The 26,321-nt window shown below is 53.2% G+C and overlaps 1 protein-coding gene and 1 long non-coding RNA gene across 4 annotated transcripts in view; one reads left to right on the top strand and one right to left on the bottom strand.

Annotated features, from left to right (window-relative positions):
* Kif6 (kinesin family member 6) overlaps positions 1–26,321 on the bottom strand; it is a 301,789-nt gene that overhangs the window by 30,106 nt on the left and 245,362 nt on the right. For all 3 annotated transcript variants that reach the window (XM_063238936.1, XM_003473663.5, XM_013156868.3), the window contains one exon: positions 4,008–4,058. In XM_063238936.1, coding sequence (XP_063095006.1) covers positions 4,008–4,058 — 51 coding nt within the window. The remainder of the gene's footprint in view (positions 1–4,007; positions 4,059–26,321) is intronic.
* Positions 276–25,006, top strand: LOC134473697 (uncharacterized). The gene is made up of 5 exons (XR_010044086.1): positions 276–790; positions 12,406–12,950; positions 15,553–15,626; positions 23,644–23,704; positions 24,156–25,006. It is a non-coding gene; the product is annotated as an uncharacterized LOC134473697 (long non-coding RNA).

Here is a 26,321-nt window from a genome sequence, read left to right as displayed (position 1 = left end):
GGAAGTATGTGCACCCAGGGGAGGAGGCGGACACGGTGCCAGTGCAGGTGGCCTGGGGCGCTGCACATTGTGTCCGGGGCAGTCAGTTGGGCAGTGCCAGAATCATCCTCTTGCCTCAGCTGCTGGTGAGGTGAAGCTCAGGTCCTGGGCTCACAGAGAGCTGGCTTGGCCCATCGGGTGAGCCTGTCCCCCAGCTGCCTCCCACCAGCACCCCAGAGCTGCTCTTCACCGACACACCCCCTCCACCCCCCTCCACTCCCCTCTACCTCCCTCCACTCACTCCCTGACATATATCACATACGCGCACAGACATACCACAGACACACCACGTGTGTCTACCACACACAGCACACACAGATCATCCCCAAACCACGCCCCAGCTACTACACTGTCTTCTCTAAGAGAAGGTCCGAGCCCCAGGGGCCACTCCTTGTGGTCCACTCCCAAGCCTGACGACCTGTCCCTCTCTCCCCACATGTCCTCGCCTAATGGGCCGTGGGATGCCGTTTAACTTTTAACAAGTGCTTGTTAGAGCTTTGCTTGTGAAGGGAACAAGACCCCGTCACTGACTGCAGAGAGAGAGGGAGACCAAGACCACGGCCGCCCAGCTGGACTGGACTCCCCCACTGTATGTGTCCTGCTCCATGAACCATGGGAGAGTAGGCCTGCAGCGTCTTTTCTTGGCCGCGTCCGGTGAGCTCTGCTTGAAGCCTGGCCTCCAGCTCTCCAGAAAGGCCGAAATGAGAATCACCTTGCTGGACACCATCCTGGTGTCTTCATAAAACTTCAGGTAAAAGACGTCACTCATGGTGTCGCTCAGTGTCCTTTATACAAGGATCCACACCATAAATTCTGGCCTGCAGGAAGAAATTCTGTTTCTGCAGATAAATTAGTTAGTATGCTTCCTGCCATCAGAAATTGGAAACTGTAACTGTGGGGGTCTCTCTCTCTCTGTTTCTCTCTCTGTCTCACTGTCTCTGTCTCTCTCTCTCGCTCTCTCGCTCTGCGGCTAGACAAGGGCAAACCGAATTTATGGCCTGTGTCTGTAATTTGCTCAGCTGTGGGGTCCAGGAGCACTTACTCCTTCTGCTTTTAAACGGACTCGCTTTATTTTATGTTCAAAGGTCTCATTGTGCTCGTGCGGGACAAGTGAGCCGGGAGCCGCCTGGGACGCATTCCTTTGCCCATTGACTTGGCCTATTTATCGCTTGCGCTGGCCACTGGGGCTCTGGAGACCAAGCCGGCTGCACCTGGCTTTCCAGGGGAGCACGGTGGGGGCGTCAGTGTGGGGAGCGTCTTGGGAAGGAATCCTCACCCCACAGGGCCAGGGCCGGGCAGTGCCCGGGTCCCGAGGAGCATGGCGCGGGCCAGGGGTTCCGGGAAGGTGGCATGGTGGAGGGTTTGAATGGCCTGGGCTCTGTGGGAAGCGGGAGGCTGCTTGTTGAGGTCTGGAATTTGAGGCTGGTGTTATCTGGGTGTGTGTCTGTCCTCTCATTCTGGTTAGACTGCAGGCTCTGAGGGCAGACCCTGCACCAAGGCCCCCGTGTGGACTCCAAACACCAGGCAGAGCAGAGCAGTGGCTGCATGCAGGCCGAACAAGGCCAGGCGGGGCTCCTGCACCCTCCGGGCTTAGCAGCAGAGTGAGGAGAACAGTGGCTTCTTCATGGGGACGTGCAAGCCTGGAGAAGAAAATGCACGCAGAGAGCTTTTAGTCCCGCCTGGCCCGTGGTTAAGACAGTCTGGAAGCGTTTGTTGATGGCCTCGGCGGGATCCCGTGTGGGCACAGCACAGCAGCACGAACACAGTGACTGCAGCGCCACAGCGTGGCTGTTGGTTCCTCCTGGCGCCTAGTTACAAAGAACCGTTCTGTGATTTCCCGGGCAGTGTGGGCGTTGGTCCTCCAGGTGCATCGGTGCCTTCTGCTTGGGGAAGATGCGCCTTGAACTGGTCACACAGGGTCTATTACAGGGTGACCCCGGCGCTGACTGTCACCCCCGGGGAGCTCAGGGATCCCCTCCTGCTCCTCCGGCCCCACTCCTGTCTTCGTTTGTTTTCCTGTCTGCTGGTTTTTAAAAGCACCCAGGCTCCGTGTCCTCAGGTACTGCGGGCAGCTGGTAAGTGGGGAAAGAGCCGCGATCTAGATGTTCAGGCAGGAAGGGGAAGTCCCTGTGACACACACGCACACACACACACACACACACACACACACGCACATACACCCCATACCAGCGTGGAAAGGGGTGCTGTGTGCCAGTGGCAAATGTCCAACGGCTACTCTCTGAACACGGAAGTCTGGATTTGTAACCTTTGCCCGTTTCCGGGGTGCGCATTCCCCCACCGGGGCTGATGGGGAGCTCTGGGTGTGCCGGCGCTGGGCCTGGGGAAGGGGCGCACAGCACGTACCATGCCACGTCCTACCCTGCAGCTGTGGAGGACGCCGCCAACTCCCCGCATATGGGTAACAGTGAAATGCAGCAAATTAAGTGGAAGTGGTGAATGTGGAGTATTTGTTACCATTCTTTAAAAAAAATAAAACTTACACACGAGCTTATGTAATTAGACCTTCCATAACAACCGTGTTTAACCGAGGCTCCCTAAATTCCCGGAATGTTCAGTCAGCTCTTCTGCTGTGGGACCCCTGCGAGTGGCTCCCGGCACCAAGTCACTGCCCTCTTCTGCTTCTGTCACCCCTGCTCCCCTGCCCCTCTGGGGTGTGGGGTGGATGCTGTATGGATTTCCTCAGGCACACGCTGCTGTACACAGAGATGTGTTCTATGGAAACAGGTGGCTGCCTCTCCTGCCGGGACCCCAGCATCTTCTTCACCCCTCCTAGATGGAGACTTAGGGACACTAGGTGGGGTGAAAGAGATCGAGTGACAGGGAGGACACTTAAAGTGGAGGGCAGTGGAGAGGAGAGGACACAGACAGGGGACAGAACACAGAGGGGAAAGGCGGGCGTGGCAAGACACGGAAGCGGGGTCACTCCTGGCCGCTCTCTGTTCCTGCCTCTGAAGCCCGGTGGCAGAGCCAGGCTGTCCCAGAAGGCCACGCCACATGGGTCTTGCTGGGTGCCCTGTCCCAACTCCAGCCCCTCTGCCAGAAGCAGGGTGACAGAGGGGCAGGAGACCACTCCACAAACAAACCTTCCAAAGCACAGAGGGGTCCTCCCCCATCTGCACAGTGTACCAGGGACACAGGGGCCCTAGTGGCCCCAGAGCCCACCAGCCCACCTCCCAGGGTGCTGCAGGGGAGACAACCTGGCAATTAACCCGCAAATGGCAGCTGGGAGACGTTAACACTTGGTTTCTAACTGGGATGCAGCCTGCTTTTAAAATAAATAGTGTTTCAGATGCTCTCAACAGCCTTCCAGCCCCAGGGCCTGCCTTTGACGTGCGCTGATTGCTTCAGGCACAGGAGACGCGGACCCTCCTCCTGCCAGTGCCGTGCCAGGGCCCACGCTGACTCTGAAGAGGCCCAGGAGGGAGACGAGTGGAGGGATTATTCAGATGGGGACTGGTGACGGAGAACACGCTGCCTCTCTTCAACAGACCAGGGAACGTTCATTCCCCAGGGCTAAGGGAATGAACCGGATGGGGCAGAGCCGGGTGGGTAGGGAGACACCCCCTGCCTGAATGCTGGGCCACGCCGGCCAGGTCCAAGGAAATGGTCCTTGGCACTGAGCAGCACTTTTCACATCAGGGAGCTGGGGTGCCTGGGGGAGTCCTCAGGGATAACTCGACCCCTGATGACCTGCCCAGGGAGTACGGGGCCAGACTTGGCGGCCCCAAAGGCACCGGGCACTGAGTCACCTGAGAACGTGTGCCAAGCCCGGCCTAGAAAGGCACGCTCATCTGACGCCTTAGTCCCAGGCCAGGGTTGCTGTTGCTGAAAGTCAACAATGCGCCCTCCTCCACCTGCCGGGGCCTCCCCAGGGGACCCTGGGGCCAGGCCATGTGTCTCCCACAGGTCCCTTTGCCCCTCTTCCTGCAGCTGGGCTTGGTACTCACCTCGGGCCACCTGCTGCACGTGCCGCTGCGTGATGGTGTCCTTCAGGTGACCTGCCCAAGACAGAGGGGATTACTGTGAGCATCCAGAGGGCAGAGAAAGACCCTGCTTGAGGGGAGACACCGGGAGTTGAACTCAGGGCCTTGCGCTTGCGGAGCTTGCCTTGGCCGCATGAGGCTGGCTAAGGAGAAGGGATGGAGGGAGTCACGTGCCCGGGGCCCAGCGTGCAGCATGGTTCACCTTTGGGTTCTGCCATCTCAGAGTTCAAGGGTTCCGGCCTTAAGTCAGTCACTTGTCACCTTAGCCGGGACCCACTCTGTTAAATAGTTTTTTCTGCTGCTATGGACGAGTGGGAGGCAGGATGCGGCCTTTTAGTAATTTACAGGGTCACTGTTAGCTCTGCTTCTTCCTCGAAGCTATCTGACACTGTTGTAGCTACAAAATGACCATCATTTTCATTGCTAATAATCTCAATGGCTGGTCATTTGCTGTGAGGTCCGTGTAACTCCCGGCTGATGGACAGAGCTGTGGGTGTAGGGAGAGGGCAGTTCGCGGGCCTCTGCAGTGAGGAGAGCATGGTGGTGTTTACTGGGGCGCTGCCTTCATGAGACACATTAGCAAAATGGGATATATTTGGAAAACAGAGGCTGGGCACCTGAAGTGATGTCATATGAGAAAAATCTGAGGTGACCTAAGGTATATAGAGGGGAAGGAAAGCCTTGGGGTGGGGAGCAGAGGGACGAGCTAATTGCTGATCTTTGTGTAGCAAATATTGCCAGATGGATGAAAGAACAAATTTTTTTTTTTTTTTTTTTTTTTTTGAGATGGGGGCTTGTTATGTAGTTCAGGCTGGCCAGGTCAGCCTTGAATTTGCAGCGGTCCTCCTGCATCAGGCTTCTGAGTGGGGGGACTGTGGCTGTGCATTACCACATCTGGCTTAGAAGAGATTTATTTCCGTCATGGTCTGGGGCAGAGGTCAAGTCCGTGAAGGCAGCTTGGGTCCCTGTACGGGGATGCAGCAGCTCACTGTGGCCCTGGGCCCTGAGGAAATTAAATTGTGTCCAAGAGGCCTCAATCTGGCAGGCAGGGGCCCCTTCCCGAGGGTGCCTAGCGGGAGCCGCGTGACCACGTGTAGGGCAGTCAGGGCATGGTTTCCTAGCCTGGCATGGCTTGGGGTGCGGTCACCTCCAGGCTCCTTTGAGTGTGAGAAATGTGAACCACAGCCCCCAGTTCTTACAGCTGGGACTCAGAGAGGCCTGTGAGGACATCAGTGCTATCTGCTTGCCTGTCCCATGTGAGGGTGTGACCAGCCCCTGGGGGTGCGCAGACCTCTCCTCCCGGAAGTATACTCTGCAGAGCTGGTTTGGAGGTTCTGGCAGGAGAGTGTGGCTATACGTGCACCCCGGCCCCAGGAAGTGGTCCTGCTCCATAGTGGGTGGTCGTGGTCATCCCTTTCCACTGAGCTCACAGTCTTAGCAGGGACGCACGTGAGCAGTGAGGGCCGGAGCGGACACTGGCTAGCCAGCCGGATTGGCCAGTCATCCCTGGGATGGACGGGGTGACAGATGTCACAGCTGGATGTCCTCACATCCCGGAAGTACATTCTCTACCTCCAGGGTGGACAGGGCTGGACTGAGCGTCCCAGAGCAGAGCCGACTACGAAGCAAACGTGGGAGATCCTATTGCTGCCCACGGCGCCAGCACGTTATGACCAGGAGGGACAGCACAGGCTTCTCCCCACCCAGTGCAGACTCCCTTCTCCACACTCTCCTCCGAGCATGTGGGCACCCGGGCTGTGCACAGATGGAGCCCCCTAGAAGGAGCTGCTCCTGTGACTTCTGGCCATTGGGCCTGCTCGGGCCTCCAGATCCCCTTAGACAGGTGCCCTCTGGGTCCAGGAGGCCTCATGTTCCAGGCCTGTCATCGGCTGGGGTGAGGGTCTGGGGGCACTGCTCCTGCCTTTCACGTGTCCCCCCTAGGATTCTGCACAGAGATGAAGCCAGGGTGAAGCCTAAGCAATCATGGCCCCTAATTCTGAGTGGGGCTGAGTGGGGGCTCTTAGGGAGTGCCTTGGGGGAGTCTGGGAGGTGGGAGCCGGCTCGGTGATCTGCAGTGGGAGCCTGGAGCCAAGACAACATGAGCGGACGCCGGCCGGGGCCAGCCACGTCACGTGACCCCATCGGAGGAGCAGAGCAGCTGGAACTAAGGCTCGTGCAGGGCTGAGACCCCAGTCTGCATCCAGCATGGCTGAAAGGAATTTGCAAAACGCCCTGCTGGGTTTCCAGCTCCCTGATGGCTCTTCAGCGCCCCCCAAAGTTCCCACCCTGTCCCACTTAGAATCAGGGTAATACAGTTGCTTAGGCCTAAGTCTCAGCTTTATCTGTATGTGTAACCTCTTCAGTGGGGACAGGAGGAGCGGTGTTCCCAGGCCCTCGGCCTAGAGGACACCCTGCTGCAGGAGGTCGTTAAGGAGGGAGGGCCGGGTGCGTTGGTGCCCTGCCTGCTTGTTCAGTGGGTCCCAAGGGCCGGGCACATGCCCGGGAACTGCCTGGCTGAAGTGACCGGATGGTGACCACTCCCTCAGAGCACGCTTGGGGCAGCAGTGACCCGAGGCACAGCTGGGCTCCCTGACCCCGCGCCTGACCCCGTGCCTGACCCCACGCTTCCCTGTCACGACCTCACCCACAGCCAGTGGCTTTCCTGTCTTATTGGAAAGACTTTTCCCCGTAGGGAAGCCTTTTTGAAGGAGAGGTTTGAGGATTCTCCATTGCCCCTAGCTTGCTAATGGCAAGAGACAGGATTTCACCAGGACTGGGAGTCTTGCAAACTGCGGACCTAAACAGTCTCGGAACAGTGAGATACCCGTGGGAGGCAGAGGGCAGGTCTGTATCAGGCTGTGTGCTGATAAAGGGCAGTTATTCGCGGAAGTTGGAATGCTTAGTTTTGGTGAATTAACTAACATCTCCCACCATATGGCTTTTTCTTTCTTTTTTTCTTTTTTGTGCGATATCTCCAAACAAACTTCCCAAAATAGCCTGGTGCCTGAGACCTGGCTGCATGGCCAGCAGAGCCGTTCCTCGGCGGAGATAACGGGCTCTAATCGGCTGCATCTTGCAGCTCTGCAGGCTTTGGCAGCGGATGGCGGTGAGGGGGACTGCGGAACCCACTCAGCATGCAGCTCGCTGTCATGACTGCGGTGATAAATTTGCTGGTTTTGGCCTGGGTTCCTGGACACATCCTCTGCAGAGGTATGGAAAAGAGATGAAACGGAAACAGAGAACTCCCAGCCTGAGGCAGGAGACAGTCTGGGAGGAAAGCGGGGAGCCCAGGTTGGGGAGTGAAAGCCAGAGGAACGGGGTGGGGGAGGAAGGCAGGGCTCTGCCTGTAATTAGTACTTCTCCCTTCCATACCTTACAACAGTGCATGCTGAGAACACCTTCTCTCCCCTTTTTGATCCAGTTGTGGGTGGAGTAGGTGGCAGCCAGGGACATCGGGGTCTCCTAGGACCACCCCAGGGTGGATGTGTGGCTGTGACCACCAACCCAAGGGGCGTATGGCTTCTCTGTCACCATGTAGCCTGCAGGTATTCTTAGGTGGAGGCAAAGCTGACCCGTGCATTGGTAATCAGTTTTGGGGACACAGTCATTTCCCTAAACTCCACACTGTTCCACATGTGTATCAGGCTGAGATCATGCACCAAGAGCTGCTTGTCTGTCCTGGAGAAGAGCTTGCTGCTGCAGGCTGCCCCGTGACATCTGTGACGTCTGTGTCACTACACACACCCCACTCATTTACTATATGTTCGGCGCTATGTTCTCAGTGCTGTGGAAGAGACAAACCCATGGGAAACTCCGTCCCAGCCTCAGGGATTAGCACGGTACCAGGATCAGCCAACAGGGGGTCTGCAAGCTCTTTGTTTTAAATGCCAGACCCATGGCCCACCTTGTTCCACCATCTTGTTAGCATGTTTACTATAACAAAACACTTGAGGAAGGCTAACTCATAAAGACAAGAGGTTCCTCTGGCTCACAGTTTTGGGGGCCAAACAGCATGGTGCAGCTTCTAGCCAGGGCCTCCTGGCTGCAGTAGCGTGAGGGTGTGGATGGAAGGCATCACACTGCCTAGCAGGAAGCAGAGAGAGGCTGGGGTCCCACACCCCTCCGAGCACTTGGTCTGAGAACCTAGGGACTCCCTACCAGGTCCCACCTGCCCACACCAGCTGAAGAGCAAGCCAGTCACATGTGGGCGTTGGGGATACGTTTGCAACAGCTCCACTCACAACACCTGGGTTGTTTTTCTGCTGAGTCTGAGCTTAAGTCTTCAGCATAGTGCACGAGGCAGCTAGAACCAGCCACTTGGGGTTGCCATGCAGTTAGTTATACCAGGAGATACTGACACACGGAGAGGTGGCCAGGGATGAGTTCAAATGCCAGCCCCTGTGGCAGTCAGGGGTTGCAAGGAAATCAATTATGTACAGGACACGTGATTTATAGTATTATTTACAATAGTCATGCAAGGAGTAAAATACAGAGAAAGTGCAGGAAATCTGTCCACACACTACTTAAGACCTAGAGAATCCAGCCAAGGGCCTGGATCTCACAGCAATGTCCTGAGTGAGTCCAGCTGAAACCTAGAGCCCACAACAATGCTCCCCATGAGTCCAGCTGGAGGTCTAGAGCCCACAACAATGACCCATGCAAATCTGTTTCATGGATCTGCTCTGGGAAGGCCCAAAGATCAGCGGTGGAAGCTAGAAAGTCTGTGCCAGCAGTGTGAAGGAGCTGTGCCAGTAGGTTGAGGGTTCTACACTGGAGCCAAAAAGTGACACTCAAAATAAGGACCAGGGCTCCCCCAAAAAGTACCACAGCCATTTTCAGCGACAACAAGGTCCTGAGCTCCCCCAATAAGAACAGCCGAGTTCATACCAGGAAGCCAGCCTGACAACCTCCTCCTGGAGATTAAACAGCACACATCTTCCCCTCTGGAGCCAGGAAGTGATGCTCAACAGAATGACCAGAGCTCCCCCAAAGTAAACCCCAGCCACCCTCAGTGACAAGGTCCCGAGCTCCTCCGATGATAACACCCAAATCACGTCAGGCGAGCCAGCACAACAAACTCTTGCAGGAGAACCAATGGCTCCAGACAGCAACACTTTGGAGAACCCACAGAGCGATTCTCTTTTTCTCCACATCTTCTTTTTTATGCTGGTACCAGTCCTCGGGTGGGCCCTCCACACTCAGCACTACGCTGATCCAGTTCAGCTGGTGCTGAAGCTGCCTGCCAGCTCTTAATCCACCACCCCGGCTCTCCTGCCTCTTAGCTGGGCCGGCTACTGAACTCCCCAGAGCCTTAAGACCATCACTCAAAAATGGAGACTCACAATATAACTGCAGTGGCATCCGCTTTCCCAGGTCTCCAGACCCTTGGGCGGAGGCATCTGTGATGTGCTGTACAAGTTTCAGCCATGAAGGCAGCATTTCAGATGCAGAGAGGGTGCCATGTTATTAGGGTGCCAGGCTCTGCAGGCCACGCTGCTGACATCAAGTCACTGGGGAGGGGTTACGTTTGGAGGTGGGGAAGGCAGCCAGGAAACACAGCAGTATCAGAGGTGCACTGAAGCTGCTTCAGGAGAAGCGGAGTGTCGGGGGAGAGGGGAGAATGGCTGCGGCAGCAGGGCACAGCAGCCTGGCAGACGCGGGTGGGGCCCAGCCTGTGAGTGGTATTCGTCTTGGGTCCCGGGCTCCTAGGCAACGGCTAGGGGCTCTGGTTCCGGGTAAAATCTAGTTTCCTATTCAATGGCACAACTTTAGGATCCCGGGGAACTCAAAGTAAATGCCCGCGCCTCCTCTTTGACATGGGCGGTCTAGTGAGCGGTTCTGAATTCAGTGTTGGTTTCGGAGTCTGCTTCTTTGTACTAATGCAGAGGATCTGTGATAACCAAAATGTTAGGTTCCCTAAAGGCTGTTTGTGAAAATAAAGGGCCTGGAATAAATTAAGTGTGTAATCCTTAGACGGATTTCCAACCAAGAGGAGTACATAAGTCCTTTGAAAGCTCAAAATCAGACAATCCATCTTCTGCTTGCTAATATATATTTCATCAGGCTTTATTCAGGCTCATTGGTATAATGTGAAAATCCACTGAAGCAGAAACCACCTCTTCCTATCAGCAGTGGTGGGTAAAATAAGGAAGAGGATAACGAGAAGACTTTGCGGGCTTAGCTCACGAGACAGATTTCTGAAGTCTGGAAGTAGGACAGCAACGCAGAAGCGTGAGTTGGGCCAGAGGCTGGAGTCTGCAAGGCTCCTTGGTTCTGGACGCAGGAAGGTGACCCGAAGTGCACCATGCAGACATGGTGAGAGCCAGGCTGTGGTCGGAAGCTGCGGTGGGGGGATTCTCCCCACACTAACCTGTGAGTAGAAGGGGACTGGGGAGGGGTGCTCCAGGGTCTGCTTGGGGCTGTGGGGTCACCCAAGGAGGGGGAGAGGCACGGACCCTGCCTGCCTCCAGTTGCTAAGCCAGGTGGCCTCTCTGATGCTGTGATAAGATCAGCTGTGTCCCCAGGACTCCCATGGAGCAGCCTCCCCATAGTGTCTTCCTTAGAGGTAGGCCTGGACTGGAGGTTTAGAGATGCTGCCAGTCAGAGCGGAGTGAGCACAAAGAGGAAGAAATGAGATACGCTTTGCGGAAACTGGGTCCCTAACCCAAATGCCAACACAGATGAAAAAATGTCTGCTAAAAGGAAGGACAGGCAAGCCCACAGCTGGAACGTGAAGGAGTCACAGTGAAAGCACGTTCCTGGACAGGGCGGACGGGAACATTTACTGACACAGACATGTGGAGGACGGGGTCTTCAATGGAGGGCACACTACCCTAGTCCGTCTGGGCCAAGCGTCTCCTGTGCGTTTGTGTGTGGAGCTCACACTTACCACACTTTGCCCCAGGTTCTGAATGTGGAACTACAGGGTTCAGTGTTTACCCCGTTGGGTTTTGGTCCAGATCCTTCCTATTCTCCATATTCCCCCCTTTGGAAATAAGAATGTTTGCCATTGTACGCTGGAGTACTTTATGTCTTGATTTTATAGGTGCTCACAGCGAGGAGTTTGTCTTGAGTCTCAGAGGGGACTTCAGGCTTGGGCTTTTTAGCAATGCTGGGAATGTTAAGACTTTGGTAAATGCTTACAGATGACTAAAAGCATTTTGCATAATGAGATGATGGAGCCTTTTGGGGTTAAGGCGGGGCAGAATGTTATGGTTTGGATCTAAAATATCCCCACAAAATCTCATATGATTGGGTCACGGGGTACTATGCTTATCAGTTGATTTATCAACTATGTTTTATCAGTAGCTGAACAGGAATTGGGGTCTGCTGTTAGGAGGTGCACTGGGGAGAGTATATCACTGGCTCCATGTTCTGGAGGCTGTAATTCTGTCCCCGACTCCTCCCTTCTGTCTCTGCTCCATGGAATGAAACAGCTGTTCTCCGTGAGGCCCTTTAACGATGCTGTTTCTGCCGTGGAGCTGGCTGACCACAGACTGATCCCACTGAAACTGGGAGCCCAATAAACCTCTCCTCTTTTAAATGGCAGGTTTCTGGCATTTTGTCCCAGGGATGGGGATGTGACTATGCACATATGTATACAAAGCACAGATACGCCCACACATGCATACACACATGTAATATGTGCCATGTATATATGCACGTATGTTCATATGACTTATATAATCATAAATGTATACATACATATACACCATTCTAATAGTGTCTAAGATGTCTATCCTTTTAGCGTACGTGTTTTTACAATTCGTGTTAAAGTTTGCTCTGGACATGTATCTAGTTCCCAATTCCTAACATTACATACATTCCAATATTTTGTACATCTAATTTTTTTTTTTTGTCTTTTTGAGACAGGGTCTCTATGCAGTTCAGGCTGACCTTGAGTTCACTTTGTAGCCCAGGCTGGTCTTGAACTCACAACAGTCCTCCTGCCTCAGCCTCCCGAGTGCTGGGATAACATGGTGTGCTCCCACCCCTGGCTTTTGTACATCTCAATATTTTACTCCATTTCCTGATGACTGAACCGCTGAGTTGCCCCCCACTGCCGCTAACACACAGAGCCGATGACCTTGAAGAAGGAGCCTGAGAAACCTAGGCAGGATCTCCCCGCTGTGTGGCAGCAGACCTGCATGCTTAACCCGAGTGCTGCGTTTCACGCTGCCTGTGCCAGGCTGTGCTCCCAAAGCTGCCAGCTACGTTGTGGTGACGCGGAGATTCATGATGGCGCGGTCTTTCTTATTAAAAAGAAATATGAAATCCCACAACAAGTGGATATAAATAAAATAAGAACGGAGAGTAAAGGAATTTTAAAATGACATGCCATTTTTCTCTTTTTCTGTACCAGGGATCGAACTCACGACTGCACACTTGCAAGGCAGGCACTTATGCCGCTGAGCTAAATCCCCGGCCCCAGGAATTTTAAAATGAAGAATAGTCACTGAAACAAAAAAAGCAGTGGAGGGAATAAGACGGAGAAGAGACACATTCAAGAGGATGCACGAGCTGGAAGCCGGTGTGGAGCTGGGGAGGGCAGCAGAGAAACTGAAGAGGCGGAATGGGACCGAGCAAGGGGAAGCCACAGTGAGGGGACTGGGGGCTCCTTGTCCGCCTGGCAGGGTCCGAGGAGGACAGAACAGGACAGTGAGCAAAGGGAGAGACTCACTGGGGTTTTCCAGGACTGGAAGAAAACACAGCCCCCCTCAGCCGGAAGGGCACGCTGAGTATGGAGCAGAATAAGCAGAAATAAATCTGCTCCTGCATAGATCACAGCTCCCAGGGAACTGCCGCAGGCAGCTGTGGTGACAGCCGGGCCCTCGCTGGCACCGTCAGGAGGCGGAGACATCAGAGGGTGACAGTCACCCTGCACTGCCCTCAGCACCAAACCCGCAGGTGAGAGGAGGGCGCGGTGGGGACCTGAGGACCCAGGACACCTGGCACCAGATCTGCCCTCTCTGAGGACCCAGCTCAGGCTCTGCTGCAGGGCTGGGCGGGCACTAGGTGGCAGCGTGCCTGGGTTTCCTCATCCGGAAATAAACCAACAAACCCATAACCCTGTCTGTGTGTGAGGACTGAATTAGGTCACAGGGAAGCGCTGCAGAGTGCCGAGCCGCTGTCATGGAGGGCAGGAGGGAAACTGAGCACAGAGAAAGACGGGAGATGAGAAAACCACAGGCGACATAAAATAGGAATAGTCACTGCCATGCAAACCTCCGTGTGCGCGCCTGCGCCAGTGAACTAAAACTCAGAGCCGTCACGAGGTGGAGCATAGAGTGGCCTTGGATGTGGCTGGGAGGCCGCTGTGTTTGGATGTCTGCAGGCACTGTTACAGTTCTGCAAGAATAAAGAGACATGCAATAGAAGGCTAGAAAAAAGGTCGAGGCGGGGTGGTGGTGGCAGGGAGGGATACAAAGCTTTAATAATTCAACAGAAAGCAGGAGAGAAGAAAAAAGCAAAGAATTGGATGGGGGTATAAATAATCTATCGTTCAGTCAAACATTGGCTAGAGCCTCACGCGTATGTGTGTGTGCATAATTCAGGAGTGTGTGGGCCCCTCTTGTGTGTACGCCCATATCATGCACTCAGAGGCTGCCAGAGACCTTACGCAGGGCGCTGAGGGTGGGGATGGGGCAGGAGATGGTGGGGTGGGAGAGGAGGGAGCCACAGAGACCCAAGAGGACACTGTACCTCTGCGTGTGTATGACTCATGCTGTATGCATTTGAAGGTATTAATAGAGAGAAATTCTATTTCTACCGTCTCCTTGGGAGGAGATTGTGATGTCAGCACTGCACACTGGAAGCCAAGCGTGGGCACCTGCCACACCTGCGGGGTCATCCCTCACTGGGCCCTGGGACGGCATCAGCATCAGGGCACAGGCGGAGCTCTGCTACTCACCCCTAGCCTGATTGGGAAGGGGTGAGGGTGGAGAGCAGAGCGAGCAGGAGGGCAGCGTCCTCCTGGGACTTCTGTGGGCCTGGGGTGGGTGCTGAGGGGCTCTGAGAAGCTTCCGCCCTCTGGCGGTCAGGAAGGCAGGCTCTTCCCAGGCTCACAGAAGAGAAAGATCCAGCCGCAGGACACAGAGGAGCCCAGGAGTGGATCAAATGCTGGGCATTTTTTTTTTTTTTTGTGGTCTTTTTAAGACAGGGTCTCACCAAGTAATTCAGGCTGGCTTTGCACTCACTATGTAGCCCAGGCTGGCCTCAGACTTGAAGCAATCCTCCTGCCTCAGCCTCCCAAGTGCTAGAATTACAGGCATGAGCCACCACACCCAGCTGTTTGTTTTTTTGAGAGGGGGTCTTGCTATGTTGTCTGGGCCCACTCTTCCCCCCTCAGCCATCCTAGTCGCTGAAACTACAGGCAGTGCCACCACACCCAGTTTGGGTTAAATTTTTTAAAATTGTGTTTCTGGTTTTCTTTTTCCCCTCCATTTTTTTTCATCCCTTTACCTCCTCCCCCTTCCATCCATCATGGGCAAATGTTTTTAAGCCAAAATGACATTCCAAAATGACATTTCAATTCTCCAGCATTCAAGCTTCTGCTTCCAGTTAGTATGCTAAACATCGGATCTGATAACGTAATTAACTCACAGAGAGAGGGAAAAAAAGCAGCTCGTTCTAACAAAAAAAAAAATCAATAATTTCAGAAAAACATCATTGCTGCTTCCCAATTTCCTCCCACGGGATTTCCCCAGAGCTGCTCGTCACCCCAGCCCTGTCATCCGGGGAGGCCGTGCCTGGGAATTGGTGAGCCCTGCAGCTCGGGTACGGACGGCAGATGGAAGCCAGGCTTCCAAGACGGCTGCTTCCTTATCATCGGGATGGAACGCCATGCTCACATTTCTGGGGAATCCTCTCATCTCTAAAAAATGACCAAATTATACCGTGTCTGGGAGAGTGGGTTTCTTTCCCTATGGGATAGTCACCCAGACTACCGAGGAATCCTAATAATCACACAAGATTAGCACGCTCTGTCTGAAATGCAGGCGTTTGGCTAGTGTAGATGCTTCATTAAGCTTCAGGGTGACTGATGTCACTTGTTCAGTGTATGATCACATGCCACGCACGCATCCAGAGAACTGGGCCAAGAAGTAAGTTTGTTAAGAGCTCCAGCAAACGTGGAGATGTCAGTGGGTGAGCAGAAGGAACTTTTCAGCTCAGGGCCGCATGAATTTTTAAATCCTAACCATCTCAGGGAGCTCGGGGCTGGTGCTTCTGTTGGAACCCATTCAAAAGAAGTGGCTTTGGAGCTGGGAGGTTCTTATCTCAGCCGGAAGGGGGAGAACCAGCTGGAAAGGCCTGCCCTGGAGGAGGAGCCCAGGTCCTCAGTCTTCTTCCCTGTGAAGCCCGTGTCCCTGGAGGTGGTGGGGGATGCTGTCGGGGTGCCTGAGAACACTCCGGCTCCTGCATTCCAGGCAGAGGGCAGGGTTCACTGACGGGGATGAAATGGACCCACGAGCCTCACTGTTTGGCTCTGACACGTATATCATTTTTACAGATGGGTATCAAAACATGGAAAGAGCCAGTTTAACGTCGCTCTTCGGTACACATAAGGGACTCTTTCATTCCAAGGTAAAATTATGCATTATTTTAAATCAGTTAACACTTAAAAAAACAAAAACAAAAACAAAAAATCTACAACTTACTGGGAAGAAACATATTCTGATTTAGGCTTGTTAGTGTGTGTGTGTGTGTGTGTGTGTGTGTGTGTGTGTGTGTGTGTGTGCTGGTCCTCACCAAGGGGTAGGGGGTTAGGAGAAACCCCTAGGGGAGTTTGGAAGTTCGAGGCCAGAGTGAATGGAAACGGGGGTGGCGTCCAGGCGCCAGCGCCTCGTCTCCCTCTGTCTGACCGGTGTGAGTCCCTGAACTATGTCTTTGCAGCCACCCAGTGTGTTGTTGGGGGTCGGGGTGGGGAGATGTGCAGCTCGGGAGCCCCTGGTGGTGACCCTGGGGGCAGCCTTCAACAGCAGGGGCAGTGGCAGGAGAAACTGCCAGGGGAACCTGGGCCTCGGGAGGTGGGAAGGATGTGGGCTTTGGGCGTAGGTGGGTGGGCACTGGTCACGGACACTGACGACCACGACCCTGTGACCCTGGCTACATATTCCTTCGGAGCCTCAGTTTCCTCACTGAAGATGCCCAGCTTGCACTGCGCTGCAGGAACGAGGTCAAATGTAAACGCGGCGTCCAGCACAGTGCCGGGCACATCGTGGTGCACAGGGAAGGTGGTGGCGGCTGCCGCGGCGGCGACAGTGTCCCAAACCCACTGCGGCTGCTTCGGAGGCCTTGACTGTGCTGAAACCGGCGTCTGCGTGGCTTCCCTGTTCTCTCCCAGGAAGCATCTTTCCGGAGGAAGTGCACGAGTTCTCCCGGGCCTGGAGACTTCGCTCTGCTGCCCCGCTCGGGGAGGGGACGGTCACGTGTCCTCCTAACTGTCCAAATCAGGGCTGCACAAGGCAGCCATGGCCTTCAGGTGGTCACTGACCCCAGTTCCAACTTCTAGCAAACGCGGTTCACACTTGCTAAGCCCGTGCAGCTTCCTGGTTTCCCATTGGCTTGTCAGCAATGGGGCCTGTGTTTCTCTACAGTCCGCTATGATTGATCCCTGTAGTTGGCTGAAAATGGTGTTTTAATAAGCTGGCTTGAAACGCTGGTGGTAATGGTCCTGTGTTCAGAGCCTGTGATGATTCCCTCATCCTGCTGTTTTTCTTCCTCCCCTCAACTGGAGTTCTGTCTCCATGAAATTCCAGTATCGGTGGCTCTGTTTCTTAAAGACTTCAGATCCAGAAGGTGTGTGCGTGGGGAGGTTTCCAGACAGAGGATGACAGTGGGGGAGAGGCTCACACTGCCTCACAAGGACACTTCTCAGGCCACCGAGAGGGTGAGGAGGGGAAGCAGGGTGTAGGAGCACGTGTCAGAGGGGCCGGGGGGGGGGCACACACATCTGCACATAGTCTACCCCTCTAAGGCGTAGCATCAGGATGCCGTGAACACGGGGAGATTAAAACAGAAGGAATTGCCTCAAAGTGTAACAGCGTCCATAACTTACAAGCTTTGTGCTGAGAGATCCTAAAACGCTTTCCATAGCCGAGAAGGAGAGAGGTGGAAGTGGAAGACACAGAACCCATTTTGCAACTTGATGAGGACTTACATGATACAGGGGTTCTTTTTTTGCTTTTACGCTTTTGCAGCTCTGGGGATTGAAGCCAGGGCCTCAGAAGAAGGCGCTTTGCCACCGAGCTGCACCCCAGGACCGTGCTGGTTCTGTAGGGTTTTGTTCTGGTGAATATGTGGATGTTTGTTAGGACTGTGCTGCGTTTCCTTGCAAATGCAATCTTGTCCTTCTGGAGAGATTTATCTTTCACTGTGGCTCTTCCCACCATGGGGATGCCCAGTCCTGCCATGGTGGGGGACGGATGGACAGTGTATCTCTGCGTGAGAAGCTGTGCGTGTCCCAGGGCACCCCACTTGTCTGTGGTCTTCATAGCAGAGGAAGTGGCTTTCCTGTCACTCACGGAAGGTGCTGCACAGGAGCCAGGAGCCCAGAACTTTACCTCTTTGACCTTGAGAAGTTGAATATTTTCCAGAATTAGGAGTAGCTCCGCCTCCTATGGGAGGGTCGGGATATTGCTCTGTCTGAAGTAATCTGATCACTTTAATGGACTCTGTTCGGTCTGTAGGGCGTAAGGTGGAGATCGAGGAAACTGTGCCAATGAGATAACCCAAGGATGAAACAGAGGATGAAACAGCAACTCCTTCAAGACAACGCCTAGGGGTTCCGCTCAGCGTTCGGTGTTCAGAAGCAGCCTGAGTGTTTCTTCAGCCGAGCTCCGTGCTCACCCAGCTAGATAAGATTTCCTGTTAAACACACATGACGGTTGTCCTCAGCCTGAACAGCAGGGTTCATGCTCCAGTGTTTCGATGGTTAATTTTACAGGTCAGCGTGGCTGGACTGTGGTGCCCGGATGGTCCAGTCTGCAGACTTCGGGTTCCCTCTCTGGTGTGGGTGGACCTCATCCAATCAGGTGAAAGGCTGGAGAAAAGAGAAGAGCTCTGGGGTCCCCTGGGTCTCCAGCCCCAAGGCCTAACCTGAGCAGCTGAGGTCTGTTGGCCCCTCCAACCTAGTGCAGATGGTGCGGGTGAGCGTTCTTGCTGGAGAACCGCTCCGGCACCTCGGGAGCACTCACTGCTGGGTGGGCGTGCGGACCTAACTCTGTCTTCACCTTGCCGTGGACAGAAATCCTTAAGCAGGTATGGAGTAGTGATCAGGGCGATTGGAAAGGCAGTGCTAGTATTTCAGAGCTGGGCTGATCCTGCGACAAGAGACACCTCGTCTCAACAGGCCAACAGCACGTTCAGGTGCAAACGCCCATTTCCAGGACGCGTGGGCCATGTTGCTGTCCATGGAGGGCAGCGCCTCTTTGATTATGGGCCTGCTCGTGTCATTTCGGCTGGAGCCGTCTGGATTTGCAATCAACTGCTCTGAGCTCTCTTGTGAGGGCTCTGCATCCAGACACTATCACAGCCGGCTGCAGCCTGAAGTCTGCCTGGTAGAGGGCACCTGGGCCCCAGGAGAGGAGCCAGAACCTGGAGCCCCCCAAGAGCCCCACTTCCAGAGGCAGCTTCAGCTGTGTTTGCAGGAGGATTTCCAGCACCCTGGGCTTCCAGGGAGTCAGACGTGGTAACCTGGGGTACTGGGTCCCTAAGGCTGGCAGTAGCCACCAGTAACAGCACCTGGGAGCACAGTGTCCCCAGCAGATGTCACCTCTGAGGCAGGCAGGAAGGTGAGGAAGGCAGAGGGCTTGCAAGCAGTGGGCTCTCCATCCCTTCAGGGGCAGGACAGGGGCTTGTTTGGAGAGGCGTGGATTAATTTGCAGCGGGAATTTGCTCACAATAATCCAAGAATAGAAAGGAGTGACAGCTCTGTTTGGCTGTCACGGGCCTGGGACACGTGGGACTCATTGGGAGAAATTTCCTTTACTGCTGTCACCCCTCCAAGAAGAAGGGGTGGCACTGAAGGGTGGGTGAGAGGCGAGAAGGCCATGCAAACTGGAAAAGGACACCGAGGGACTGACGGTTATGTTCCCGACGGATGCCAACCCTAGCTCGCAAAATGCTAAAGAAATGAAATCTGCTTAATTCTTTTTTTATCCTTCTTAAAAAATATCAAAAGCTAATATTTTGCAGACAGCTCCGCACTGGCCATGCTGGCCAGGCCTCATGGGGTCCAAAGCAAACACACCTGATCCTGATTTGGTCAGTATCGGGAGGGCAAGGTAGTGGCCAAGGAATTAGCAGAGGAATCCGAGGATCGCTCTTTATCCCAAAGGGCCTCAGCCCGAAATAGCTCTTGTTCGGGAAGTCGGGAGCACATGGTGAGGAGAGGGGAGCAGGCTGGGGTGGGGGAGAAGCCTGGACACAGAAGAGGATTCCGAGCTGACCACGGTGGGCAGCAGGCAGGCTTCTCCACGGCGATGAGCGTTTGTGACTTCTTTCTTCAAGGTCAAGGTGTCAAGCAGACGTGGCATGCGTGACCTGTCATTTCTGGAGAACCTCGCTCTGGGCCCCTGACATCATCTGCTGGAGACAACCCGCTTGATGTAATGATTTTCTGTACCGCAGAAATTGCAGGAATCTGTTTTCCATGGATTGATTACATGTCAGCAGACTAATGTCAACAATCCTTTGCGGGTTGTTATTGTAGCAACGTGGGGGTGTTTAGGGGAGTTTTTTTTTTCAACCTGGCTCTTAGGAAATCACCAGCTATGGTAATAATATGAGGGGTGGCAGGAAGGTGACCCGAGGCCTTGCATGCACAGTGAGAAAAGAATTAGGTAGGTGGTGGGCAGAACAACCCTGATTCTCTCTCCCTCTCTTTTTCTGTTTTTGGGACAGGGTTTGGTGTGTAGTTCAGGTTGGCCTTGAGTTCACTGTGTAGCCTTGAACTCATGGCGATCCTCCTGCCTCAGCCTCCCAAATGCTGGGATCACAGGTGTATGCCCCCACGCCCAGCCTCTACTCCAGATCTTAATGGAGTGACACTTTGTGGAGGTTGGTGGCTTCTGGGAAGCTGTCAGGGGGCTGGAGCCCTCCCTGCAGTTTCCCAGCACACTAAGTCTCTCTGGTTCAGCCGCACTGTCTGGAGCTCGGGTTGTTGTGCTGCCCGCACGTCTGCATTGTCTCTCGGGGCACAGAATCTGCCCACCCTCTGTTGTAGTGTGGCTTCTCCCCAAGTAGCAGGCGCGGGGAGTTTGTCTGGGAGATGCTCCCTGAGGACAGAGGTGATCGTGGGGGAAGTGGAGCCTGGAGGGAAGGCAGTCAGTAAAGGGGCGAAAGCAAGCCGGTGACTGCCGTGGGCGAGAGATCATCCCGCTGGGGCTGGGGGCAGAGGAGGAGACGCCCCTGGCCCTCACTCTGATGGGAGGAGGAGGGCTGAAGGAGGGGGAGGGGGAGTGCATACACTGCCCCAGCATCCCTGGCTGCCAGTCCCCCTGCACCAGCTGCCCCGTGCACATCCCTTGGGTGGTCTGCGCGTATTCTCCATGGGCGTGGAACGCACTTGTGTGTGACCTTGTGCTCATGTGCATACATGGCAAGCCCTGTCCTTCCTTTCTTGTTCTTTATCTTCCTTGTCTGAAAAATATCATTGCCACCCGCAGTTAATATGGTCTCTTAAAAACAGAGCTGATTCTTTGGCACCTCAGCTGGCAAAGAGAGGAGCAGAGGAAATGAAATATTCTTGAGGGGCTGCTGCCTGGTTTCTTAGAGGCCTGGCTGCTGTTTGGGGGGTCTGGTTTGGTTTTCAGTTTGGCAGATGGTGGTGGCTGTAGCAGCCCCTAACTTTGCCCTGACCGTATTTTAATAGAAACCAGAGTGCCTAAACTCAAGCTCACCCGTTACATGCTGAGGTCTCTCTCTATCTCGGTGTCTCAGTTTCCCTTGTGGATGGACACCCTGGAATTGGAGCTATAACATAAACAGCTCCCACTGTTTGTTGGGGGATATCAGCCTCCACTTGGCACAGTGATACGATGTCACTATGAGGCCACCTATTCCTCTGACCGAGGTCAGTAGAGGTGGACATCAACAGAGGGCAGGAAGGGTTCCAGCTATTCACGATGGTTAATCTTCACTGTCAATTTGACTGACCTGAGAAGTGCCCAGGGGATTTGCAAAACACACTGCTGGGCGTGCTGGGTGGGCCGTGGAGGTGGGCCCTTGGAGACATCTCTGGTTTGTGGACCCTTCTCTCTGGGGCTCCTCTCCTTCCCAGATGCCCTGAAGTGGACAGCATCTGCCATGCTGTTCCTACTTGGGAACAGCTGACCATGACTGAAACCTCTGGAACTGTGAGCTGGAATAAACTTCTCCTCCTTTAAGCTCCAGGGGTCAGATATTTTGTCCTAGCAACGGGAAAGCCGGCTTATACACCGTTTTCAAGGTCTCATTCTAGTACAGTGCAAACCGGGCATCTTCCTCAGGCCCGGGCTTTGGCCTGGTGTACTGATTGTTCTGTGCCTGAGTAAACCCTGCAGCAGCGTAGGAAGTGTGGGGCAGGCACCACAGGCTGTGGGGACCCTAGTAAAATCCTATTGTGTGGAGAGGGACTAAGACGACCCTCAGGTCTGGAACGCCACACTAAAGAGAGGATCACTTTTGTCTGGTGCTGTGTAGGCCTCAGAGGTTTCTAAGCTGGGCGAGCAGGAGACAGACTTGCCTGGCTTGGGGATACTCGTCTTCCCACTGTTCGATCCCCAGAATTGTACTTTGTAAGCAATCAATTTCTAGCCAGTAGACTGTGGCCGAAGCTGCTGTTCTCCTCACCACCAGTCAATGGTGTTCCCTCCTCTGGAGCCACTGTTCGTGGACTCTTTAGCGGTTGAACTTCGTTGTTTGATAACGCTTTGGGTCTAACCTGACCCTGAAGTCCCTCCTCTACGGCCTTCCCACTGACAGCACCACCGAGGTGTAGTTACGTGTGTGGCTCAGTGAGGCACTGCACGTCCCACCGTGGACCTGTAAGAGTACGCGGCCTGGTGACTCCATGGCTCTCCTAGTTTGCGTCCAGTGTTTGCTACGATGTTTGCACAATGCTGAGACCCCCGCATGCCACACTTCCCGGAAGGGGTCCCCGTCATGACCGGCCACGTTATCACTGGCTTGTGGCAGATGGCCCAGGGAGGGTCAGTCCTGCCAAGAGAGTGGCTCACGGCCCAGGGCTTTCTTCAGCTGAGCTGTCCTGTGGGCGGGGGCTGGAGTCCTTCCACCGGGCGTGACGTCCCTTCCTTCAGTAAAGCTTTGTTCTTGTTACCTCATGCGACGAGGTGACCGGAACCCTTGACAACGCTTCCCTTTATGCATTCTATTCTTACTTCAGGGAACGCGTCATTTCCCAACCTTCCAGCAGGAGCTGGCCGTGCTTTCCGCTGCGGGTGCAGGCAGTTAGTAAACGTCTCTTTGATGACTGTCTGTATTAAGTTTATTTGGTACATTATCCACATCTAAATAATCATTCCTTAGTTTTTTTTTTTTTTTGCCTTCCAACAAAAGGGACCCTAGTGTCTGCCACTGAGTCGCTATGTGCCGCTGGCAGTTTATTAGGAGGTTTTCTGGACTTTTGCATCATCTCCACATGTGTTAATAAGTTGTTTTGCAGAACAATTAAATTTTTAAAATATTCAAGCATCATTAACGATGTCTTCAATAAAGATTCATAGAATCATTGTTTACCTCATTATAAAATTTACATCTTCAGCAGTAAAATCTTCCAACTGTGGTCTGGCAAAAGGCTTAATTTGTAGCAGAGGCATGTATTCATGATAGCTATTGGCCAGTAAGTGAGTGAACAGGGCTCACGACCTCCACTTATAACCGTTGTGTTTTAGTGACAGTCGGTGCAGTGTCACTAAAGTTACTTTGGTTATTTTCCTTGGAGTTGTATTGTAATGAAGAAGGTTCAATAATTACAAATTCAGACCACCTTCGAATAAAGATGAGCCATTTATGCGAGGTGTCTTTTGAAAAACAGAGAAAAGCGACTGCTCTAGGATTCTTCCAGACACCTTAAGAGAAAATTAAAGGAAGAGACAGACTGCAAGAAACACCTGCTACATCCCCCATAGGCAAAGGCTCAATATCCAAGGACACACACAACTACAAATCAAAAAGAGAAATTCCAACTAACCAATTGGCAAAGAATATGAGACACACATGTGAAAAAAAGCACTCAGTCTCACCAGCTGTTAGAGAAGTGCAAATTAAAACAATCACGAAATACCATATTTTTGTTCTCCAACTGGCAAAAATGAAAATGGCTGATATTAGCACATGCAAGGGAGGATATGGAGAAACGGGCACTGTCACATGCCGAAGGGAGCATAAATTACTGAAGCCCTGTGGGCAGACACCTGGGGAGGGATCAGCAAAATTAAACCCACACACTACTGTTCAATTCCGTTCTGCTTCTCGGTATCTGGCCCAAAGAAACACTCACATTTGAACACAAAAATGCATGCCTCATTTGTGACAGAGAAAAATTAGAAAAAGGAGGAGTTTAATAGGTGTTATAGCTTATGTCTGGATGTCTCTCCAGTGCCTCAAGCACCCATCAGCAGGGCTGCTGGGAGTGACCGGTCATGGCTGTGTGCTACTGGGTAAGTCCACAGTTGGGGTTTGCACAGTTCTGGGTGTGGGTGGCCCCAGTCAATAGATCTGTAGCCTGGGTGGATTGGGAAGGGAAAGAGGAGGAAGCAGCCTTCCTGCCCACCCTGCCATGGGCTGCTTCTCGTCTGTCAGGCCACCCTGCCTTCAGCGCAGTTGACTATAAGACTTCTACGAGCTGAGCCGGAATAAACCTTTCCTCCTTTACCTTGTGGATATTCAGTATTTTCTCCCAGCAATGACAAAGTAACTTAGACTTTCATCACAGTTTAGTCACCATCAAAAATGGTCACCAACAAAACAGTAGACTCTTAGTTGATAAAAAGCTAGGTATAGAATAGCAGATGTATGTTCTCATTTAGACAATGAAATAAGAAATTCTCATAAATATCTATCTATCTATCTATCTATCTATCTATCTATCCATCATGTATCCATCCACAGAAGAGGATGAACTTGTTGAAAATGGCCCTGCTTCTTTAGAGAGGTGACACAGCTGGTTCTGGAGGAGGAGCAGAAGAGGGACTGTCACATTTTGATTTGGTACAACGGTCTGCCTGCCTTTGGCTTTGTTCGCTGGGGTTGCAGATATCTGTGGTTAGCTGCAGTGTGAGAGTCTTAAGTGGGAATTCCTAGAAGTGAACAAGCCATAAACGTTGCATTGTGTCTTCTGACAACCGTGATGGGGCTTCCTGCTGCTCTGCCCCTCCTGCCTGGGCTGAGGTCACGGAGGAGGACCCACCTCATGTTTCCAGAGCCTGCCTTCCTGTTGGGTGGCACTGGGCAGCGGTGTCCACTGCGCTTTGCATCGCATCTCACAAACTTTTCAGAGAGTAGCAAGAATGATGGGAAAAATGTGTTTGAAGGCTATTTTAAGAGGGATTAACAGCAATAGGTCTTTCACGGAAATAAATTTAAAAAAATTTAAATATTCACTGTATATGTCTATCAGTCCTGGCGTATTATTAAAATAGTTTCATTTTAGTATTTGTTACTGTTGTGGCTCTCTTCCTGTGCCTATTTATAAATGAAATTTTGCCATAGGCATGGAGGCATGGGACAAGATGTGGTGTGCATGGGTTCAGGCTGTCCAATGTATTATCTAAACCATGGTAAAGTGCACCCAAGCATTACTTGTAAGATTAAAAAGGACAAAAATGACTCCCCCGACCAGGGACCCAGCACCTTCTAAACTCTCGATCAGAGGCCCGCGGTTCCTCCACTGGCTTAGTCCTTTTCCACGTCCTACGGAGCTCTCTGCCTCCTTCTGTATAATCTTCCTGGGAGTAAAGATGGGGCAGATTCCTCCTTCACTGGTGCCCTTTCCTTCTTTAGTGCTCCAACACCTCCTTGGTAGGTGGGTTATGAGTTTCCCTGCATCTGCCTAAGACACTGGCATCCAGCAGAAATGGGGCTGCAGTAGGGGGTCCCCCTTCCTAGCCGTGCATTCCTGGGCATGTTCACCAACCTCCCCAACCTCAGCCTCTCCACCTGTGAGAGGGCATGGTGACGTACCTCTACCAGTCTGCAGTGCCCGTCACGGTGGGGACTGACCGCGCTGCCCTTGCTGCGCTGAGGTCTGTGCTTAGACCCACAATGGCTGCTCATGGCTCCCTGTTTACTCCTGGTCCTTTTGGATAATCTCAGCTCTGTCAGAACGTTGACTCTGCCCTTGGCAGGTCCCCACAGGCACTCCTGGCTGTTTCCCCACGTAAGCTGCAGCCTGGGTTTCCGCCCCAGGGATGCCTGTTTAGTCAGCTCTGAGCCAGGACACCTCTGCTTTCACGTGCTGTCCAATGACAGACGGGCGCCTGCTGGGAGGGAAGGACTGAGCAGCATGCATGTTTTTGTGCTGGCTTAAATAAGATGTGGTGTAGACCCTAAAATAGAGAGCAGGCCTGGCCCTGTGACCCTGTTGCTACCTGAAGTGGAGTGGCTGCTGCGGGAGGAGAGACATTGATGCCCGCATGTGCTGGAAGCTATTGGTGGGTTTTACAGGTGTCTCAGCAGGGGTTTTAGGGTGGGTGGTGACAGACACAGCACACCCTCTGCTGTTCACGGGATTCCCTGTTACCATCCCTGGCAGAGCCCTGCCCACATCTACCCAGCGATCCGCTGGACACAGTGAAATGAGTTTTGCCTCTGCGGAGATGACACAGCCCGTTCCTAGTAATCTTGCTGGGCAGATCAGGGCACTGAACCTCTCTGGTGCTATGTATTTAAAGTCAGTCCCTTTCCCCTGAGGGAGCGCTGACCCCAGGAAGATCACTGACCTACAAGGATGCCCGGGCCCCTTGGTGCCCACAGGCTGCCTGGTTTGCATAGTGTTGACATTTTTTTCTGTGGGGCACTTCGGATACCCAAGTAACAGGTCTGCTGGCGAAGTCATTTTAGAAATACTACAAGGAAAATTATGTCAAAGATGCACCTTACTAGTGTAAGGAGATTAGAATGTACCAGCTGCCTCCTAAAAATCTGAGCTGATTCTCCTAGGATGGAAAAGCATTTTATTTTAAGGCATTTCGTTAAATTGAAATAGGTGTCAGGAAAATTGGTCATTTGAACAAGATGAACTCAGAACTTCGACTTATACTGTATTCCACAGTAAAT

The sequence above is a fragment of the Cavia porcellus genome, unplaced genomic scaffold (genome assembly GCF_034190915.1).
Source record: "Cavia porcellus strain 051 isolate PalLab524CR breed Dunkin Hartley unplaced genomic scaffold, mCavPor4.1 scaffold_28, whole genome shotgun sequence".
Classification (NCBI taxonomy): Eukaryota; Metazoa; Chordata; class Mammalia; order Rodentia; family Caviidae; genus Cavia; species Cavia porcellus.
The sequence above is the reverse complement of the archived record's forward strand: the minus strand, read 5'-3'. Positions and strand labels throughout refer to the sequence as shown.